At 35.2% G+C, this 7658-nt stretch overlaps 2 protein-coding genes across 2 annotated transcripts; both read right to left on the bottom strand.

Annotated features, from left to right (window-relative positions):
* Nucleotides 1-1778: 1778 nt before the first annotated feature.
* Nucleotides 1779-3831, bottom strand: LOC116842708. Its single transcript, XM_032812289.1, has 4 exons — nt 3068-3831; nt 2133-2307; nt 1971-2038; nt 1779-1880 (listed from the first exon to the last, which is right to left on the bottom strand). Exons 1-3 carry the CDS (start codon nt 3829-3831, stop codon nt 1988-1990), a joined length of 990 nt encoding a protein of 329 aa, XP_032668180.1. The 3' UTR covers nt 1779-1880; nt 1971-1987.
* Nucleotides 3832-5404: 1573 nt separating this feature from the next.
* On the bottom strand, nt 5405-7658 carry LOC116842689. Its single transcript, XM_032812249.1, has 5 exons — nt 6880-7658; nt 6192-6294; nt 5935-6039; nt 5544-5709; nt 5405-5412 (listed from the first exon to the last, which is right to left on the bottom strand). The coding sequence occupies exons 1-5, from the start codon at nt 7656-7658 to the stop codon at nt 5405-5407; spliced, it is 1161 nt and encodes a 386-aa protein (XP_032668140.1).

Genomic DNA, 7658 nt, shown 5'->3' with positions numbered 1-7658 from the left:
GGCTGCTGTTGAGCCTTTAAATTTCCGTCCGCGGTGTTATGTAATCGCGTTTACTTCCGTTTTACATCTCCTTCATCGCACTATGCGTATCTTGCGCGAGAATGATTCCTCTTCGTTCGGAGAACACGTGTAGCTTCTCTAATTTGTAATTTCAAAATGATTCGTGGATCGAGCTTTGTGCTCCGTCGCTCCGCGAGCGAGCCTATATCAAGTTTCCTTTATTGAATTATAAAGAATTAGCAGGTAAAATCATTATACGTTTCTCGAAATTTATCTATTCCTCAATGCTACAATGTATGTTATTTTATAGACAGAATGGTATACACGCGTTTAATACTCTATCGTTAAGATATAATTCTATAGTAAATGTTGCACGTAAATTAGAGAGGAAAAACAGTTCAACGACAAAAGCAGTTTGATCTCACGCAGAATCATATTTTCATTCTGTTTAGAATGTGTCTGTAGACGTAGTCACTAATTTCCTCTTAAGTATCTATACGAGAGGACGATTATCTTATAGTTGGCTTTGTTGGCAGTGGCGGATATTTTGACTTTACTGTCGTAGTGCACTTCTATGCGCGTAAGTCGACGGAACAAAGGGACATAAAACACTTGACGTTAGGAGTTAGTTGATGTCTTTATAAAAAGTTTGTACTAAGTTCAATTTTATGAACTGGGTGCAACAATATTCAAGTCTTTTCGTTATTCGACTGAGCTTTCTTTCGCTACTTGTGGCATGCTAAGGAATATAATAGAATGTAAGGATATGTTGTTGTAAATTTAAATTGTATATTCTGTACTGAAAAAAGGAATTTGGTTGACAAAATCAAAGTTTGGTTAAATTGGAATTAACAAAATATTTGGTAATTATAAAAAGTTTATTTGCCGTTATTTTGCTTTACTTTTTCAGTAATATATTTACTTGGTCACTGAGCAAAGCAAAACAGCCGCAATGAAATTTTTTTATTGCAATTACTAAACATTTGGTTGATCCCATTTTAACCAAGTTTTGATTTCAATAACTTAGTAAATCTTTTTTTAAACATATTGTCACGTATGGTCGGAAATCCATTTTATTTTTCCTCAATTTAATCATATAATAAATCCTTTACATATTGCACGAATATCGCTAGTTTATTGCTTTTACAGATAATTTTTATAAGATTGTATTATTTATTATGTTTCGTACTAATATACTTTCTAACATTCTAACTTAACTTTTTAAATAACTGTCATTAAAATTTTTAATTTTCATACACATAACTTTCGAATTTTTGTTAAGTTCGTATGAATATAATTATTTTTATAACAGCATAATAAGTTGCGTTAATCTGTTTAGTGAATTTCATTACTGGTTTGAAAAGTACGACTGGGGTTGCGTAACTGTGTCTTTAACAATTAGAGGAAAAATTGAGCGGTAGCTGATCCATGTTTACTTTACTCTTAAAAAAAGAAGAGCGATCGAATACGAGTGATTCAGAATCTAAAATGATATATAAAGAATTTTACATGAAAATTTTTTTTGTTTGTATTATATATTGGGAAATGTTGCTATTTATTTTTTCCCATACTTTCATTACATAAAAACATATGTAATTCTGTACAACCAATGCAACGTAAACTTTGTAGAAAAATGTCAGTATTCTGTCGATAAAATTTTTAACTCCTCTTTAGCTCCTTAATCAAGTTCCATGTGCCTGTTTAATGAAGCGTGAAAACGCAGTCTATAAATAATACTAAACAATATTACAAACGTTATTTTTATTATTTCTCCGTGCTGTTATTATTGATGTATAGACATGCTGTAAATTACAACACTAATGACGTTCTTATTTAATCGCCAAGTTTGACCTTTTATTTTTTACAAGTAGCAATTTTTTCTAAAACAAAAGAATTACGAATTACAGCGGATTAAGGGTCACGCTATATTGGTTAACGCCATTAATTAAGTAAGTAATAGCAATAAATACCATGTGATATTTACTCTTCACTTCATCTTTAGAAACAGAAGGGCGATCGAATATGATTGATTTAGTATCTAGGAAAGAGATTCGTATAGAGATTCGGGAAACAAGATTTTTTATATGTAGCAGATGTGTCGTAAAGTTATAATAGACAACATGAAATCTCACCATCATGAATGAGGGTAGGGAGAGATTGAATTTTTCGAACGTCGCGAGTTTGCACTGCAAGTTATTAGCCATAATTATCAACATAAATATTTTCTTTATCGGCGATTCGGACATATACCATTTCTGGTGAAACGCTTCGTCCGTCACCTCGGTACTCTGCATATACATATCAAGACTAAGCGTGTAACAAGGTATAATTATCAACCAAAAGAGTTTTGCTAGTTAATTGCTTACCGCGTCCAATAATTGTTGCACGCAAGAGCAAAGAATATATAGTTGGACTATCGCTCCTGACGTGTACATGAGGATCGATACTCCTTCCCAGAATGTCGTCGAGGGTATCTAAATTTTTACAAAGGCAGTACAGTATAAAATTGCAAGACGGTCATCGTCTTTGCAATGTCTGGAAAGTATTTCTACAATGATTAGCGCTGTCAATTGTACTCACGGCACTCAGCATGATACCAATGAAACAAAATCGTAATACGCCGTTCATGTATAATATGCTGAAGTTTAGTGACAATATCTCTTTCAGTAGCAATGTTGTACTGAAGCGGCCAAGAGAGTTTACAGCGAGGAAGGAAATTCGACAAATCTTAATAATTTGCTTACATAGTTTGGGTGTCTTTATTACTTCGACTTGTAGGGGAAAATGTGCAGTGGTCGGCATTGGAACTATTTTCGGCACTTTTACATAGATATTACCAAATATTAAAACATATGAGGACTTAAAAGAAAATCTATAATACAAACAAATAAAATCTATAATACAAACAAATAATAATTGCCAAATAATCAATAAGCTTCTATAAACATTAATGTTTGATAAAATCCGAACAATATGCCGGCTACTGGACGTTTTTTCCTATATGAAATTTAAACACTTCGTGTACGGAAATAGTTCTATATGAGCACGATAGACTTTAAGTACTTACTGAATCAAAGTGTTGTGATGTTGGCACAACGCTTTCATCTCTGTTTGCTCCCATTCGGAATAGCCCGTTTTCGGGGACTCATCGTTTTCATTCCGATTTTGAAATATTGTCGTGATCCGCATCGTGATATATCGATATTGCGCTGTTAACATCAACACCATGTGAACCATGTATACGTCCACGCCGACCTTTTTTATAAACATATACAGAGAGGCGATTGATAGAACAAAGCTGCCCAATAGGAAAGTTTTGGTCGCGAACGGCTGACCGGAGAAAGCGACCGGTATTCTGTAATCCTCATAACAGAAGACATCCTTCTCGAATAGCAACACGAGCGGTATGCAGTTCCACGCTATTATTGATATCACGCCTGCGATCCAATAGAACTGGAGCGGAGTCTGGACCGGTTGCATGGTTGCTATCACGACGCTCTTCATAGTATCGTCCGCGACACGCAGAATGTCATTTATCCGGCGAATTACTTGAGCCACCAGGTCCCTGCAAGCGTAGAGTCGTAGGACAATGAAGAACATCTCCGCGGCGACCACGATGCAAATCATGCCGTCCTTCAGAGCCTTCTCCTTTGGCACATACAAGCATCCGAAGATTAACGCGATCACTATGATTATTTGTAACAACCACATGAGAACGCTGTAGATGCGCCAATGAGTCGGAAACGATGTGTTGTCGGCGGTCATCTTCAGTAGATTGCCCGAGATCATGTTCAGTCGGATATTCAAAGGATTCACGCTTTGGAAGTCCATGGCTGCTGTTGAGCCTTTAAATTTCCGTCCGCGATGTTGTGTAATCGCGTTTACCTCAGTTTTACATCTCCTTCATCGCATCTGTGATGAAGGCGCGAGAATGATTTCTCCTCGTCCCGTGAACACGTGTAGTTTTTCTGACTTGTAATTTCAAAATGATTCATGGATCACGACCGAGTTTTGTGCTCTGTCGCGCCGCGAGTGAGCCTATATCAAGTTTCCTTTGTTGAATTATAAAGAATTAGCGAGTACAATCATTCTATGTTTCTCGAAATTTATCTATTCCTCAATATATCTTATAGACAATGGTACACACGCGTTTAGTACTTCATCGTAAAGATATAAGTCTATAATAAATGTCGCATGTAAATTAGAGAGGAAAAACAGTTCAACGGCAAAAGCAGTTTGATCTCACGCAGAATCATATTTTCATTCTGTTTAGAATGTGTCTGTAGACGTAGTCACTAATTTCCTCTTAAGTATCTATACGAGAGGACGATTATCTTATAGTTGGCTTTGTTGGCAGTGGCGGATATTTTGACTTTACTGTCGTAGTGCACTTCTACGCGTGTAAGTCGACGGAACAAAGAGACATAAAACACTTGACGTTAGGAGTTAGTTGATGTCTTTATAAAAAGTTTGTACCAAGTTCAATTTTGTGAACTGGGTGCATCAATATTCAAGTTTTTTCGTTATTCGACTGAGCCTTCTTTCGCTACTTGTGGCATGCTAAGGAATATAATAGAATGTAAGGATATGTTGTTGTAAATTTAAATTGTATATTCTGTACTGAAAAAAGAGATTTGGCTGACAAATTTGGTTAAATTGGAATTAACGAAATATTTGGTAATTATAAAAAGTTTATTTGCCGTTATTTTGTTCTATTTTCTTAGTAATATATTTACTTGATCACTGAGCAAAGCAAAACAGCCGCAATAAATTTTTTTATTGCAATTACTAAACATTCGATTGATCCCATTTTAACCAAATTTTGATTTCAATAACCAAATAAATCTTTTTTTGTGCATATCGTCCTGCATGGTCGGAAATCTATTTTATTTTTCTTCAATTTAATCATATAATAAATCCTTTACATATTGCACAAATATCGCTAGTTTATTGCTTTTACAGATTATTTCTATAAGATTGTATTATTTATTATGTTTCGTACTAATACATTTTCTAACATTCTAACTTAACTTTTTAAATAACTGTCATTAAAATTTTTAATTTTCATACACGTAATTTTTCGACTTTTCGTTAAGTTCGTATAGAAATATAATTATTTTTATATATATAACAGCATAATAAATTGCGTTAATCTGTTTAGTGAGTTTTATTATCGGTTTGTAAAGTACGACTGGGGTTACATAGCTGTGACTGTAACAATTAAAGAAAAAGTTGTGGTAGTCAATTTTTATTTTACTCTTAAGAAAAGAAGAGCGGTTGAGTACGAGTGATTCAGGATCTGAAACAATATATGAAGAATTTAAGGAACAAATGTGATTAATGTTAATACATATAATATCGATATTAATATGTGAATAAATATTGCAAATTTTAGAAAAATTTTTTAATGATGCACAATATATATATATATATATATATATATATATATATATATATATATATATATATATATATATATGTATATATACGTACACACATACATATAATATATTATTGTAATACACATCTAAGGTGTACATTATTCAGTCTTACCGTCATAAACGAAGGAAGAGAGAGATTAAATTTGTCGAATGCCGCAAGTTTGCACTCTAAATTATTTGCTGCTATTATCATTAAGAACATACGTTTCAAGGATGATCCAAAATGATACCATTTTTCGTGAAACGCCGTGTCCGTCACTTGCATACTCTAAATTTTGTATATAATGATTTTTAATCGAGATGGAACTTTCGCAATTGGGCGGAGCTATAACGAACGCTGCTTTGCTTATAAAGAAATAATGCCTTTTTCACTTATCATGAATGTAATTGGATATAATTTAAGCGAATTTACAGAAGACGAATTTCGTGATATCTCCGAAAATTGCAAAGTTCGAAAATATAAGGAATAAGTTAGTTTTAACGAAACGTGTACCGCTTCTAATAATTGATGCGCGCATAAGCATAAAATGTAGAGCTGCACCAGTCCGCCGGACATGTACATAAAAATCATTAGTGCTTCCACTGGAGCTGATGATATCTAAATTTAAGAGAAACCTCTAAGTTGAGACTTCGTATAAAAAATAAGCGAAATAAATGTGTCACTTAATACATAATTTTATATTACGTACTACTTTATTTTGATGATCTATAAGACGTTTCAAAAGTTCCACTGCACGAATTATTACTCACCGCAATTATCAGCATAATACCATTAAAGCAGAATCGGAAAACGTTGTTCAAATATATCAAACTAAAATTCACAGATAGTAATTTCTTTAATATCGGCGTTATGCTGAAAATAAGCGTAGAAAAGACGATAACATTCACGAGACGTTGAGTAGTCAAATACATAATAGAAATGCATTATGGACCGAGAATAAAACATTGTTTTGGAGAAAAATGCCCCGTGAAAACTCCGTGAAAGAACATCAAGTCACGAACAATAGAAGGGGCGAGTAGTTAGATTTGGGAAAGATCATCAACTGGCCGTAGTTATGCAAGAATGATCCACCTATATAAAGGATGTTCCGAAAAAAATTTCGAGAAAAAGATGAAAATTTGATTTAAAAAATATAGATAACACTGAGATTCTTTTTTCAAGAAGTTAAGCATGGTCCATTGTCTTCTCTTCAAGGATATTCCTTGACAAACTTATCTCTAAAAAATTGGGTAAAAATACGTAACTATAGTAAAAAAAATGGCGCAATTAGTAGAAAATAAAAACTATTTTTAATTAATTTTTGGTGTCCATGAGGTTTAGACTTTTTTCTAGTTTATGTGGAAAGTCGTATGCACTGCTCATTGGTAAAACAAAACTCAAAAATCATAATTGCATCAGTTAGATCAATCTTGCATAAATATGTCCAATTTTACTTACTGAATTATAGTGTTGTGAATTCGACACAAGTCTTTCATTTCTGTCTCCGCCCACGAATTCGCGTCTGAATATCCTTTTGGAGACTTCACCCGTTGATTCTGCGAGCTACTTTCCCGAAATAATGCCGTGAGTCTCGTCGACACGTAGCGATACTGCGCCGTCACTAGGAGTATGAGATTTATCATGTACACGTCCATGGCTACTTTTCTTGTAAATATATATATGCTGGAAACAGTCACGATCAAGTTTCCCACTAGGAAGACGTCCAATGAAAAGGGTTGCCTCGAGAAGGCCACCGGCACTCTGTAATCTTCGTAGAAGAAGTGCCGCCTTCCCAAGACAGGCACGAACGACATGCAGCACCACACAAATACGGATACAGACCCGGCTATCCAGTAAAACTTCAACGGAGTCTGCACCGGCTTCAGAGTCGACCTCACGATGCTCTCCATGACATCGTCTCGCTCGCTCAGGAAGTCGTTCAGCTTCCGAATCAGTCTGCTCACGAGATCCCTGTGTGCATGCATTCGCGCGAACAAAAAGAAAGCCTCTACGCTGATGACGACTCCGACCGTCGCATCCTGCAAGATTTTCTCCCTCGACACGTACATGAGCGCCGGAATGATCGCACTGACTTGCACCACCTCCATCAGCCACACGACAGTGCTGTATACCCTCCACGCTATGGGAAACAGCGGATCGTCGCCTGTCATCGGCAGCAGATTGCCCGAGAGCTTGTTCAGTTGGGCGTTCAAGGGGTTCACGTTTTGGAAGTCCAT

Source organism: Odontomachus brunneus, unplaced genomic scaffold (genome assembly GCF_010583005.1).
Source record: "Odontomachus brunneus isolate Ranch 3 - 2012 unplaced genomic scaffold, Obru_v1 Obru_scaffold_002, whole genome shotgun sequence".
NCBI lineage: Eukaryota > Metazoa > Arthropoda > Insecta > Hymenoptera > Formicidae > Odontomachus > Odontomachus brunneus.
The sequence above is the reverse complement of the archived record's forward strand: the minus strand, read 5'-3'. Positions and strand labels throughout refer to the sequence as shown.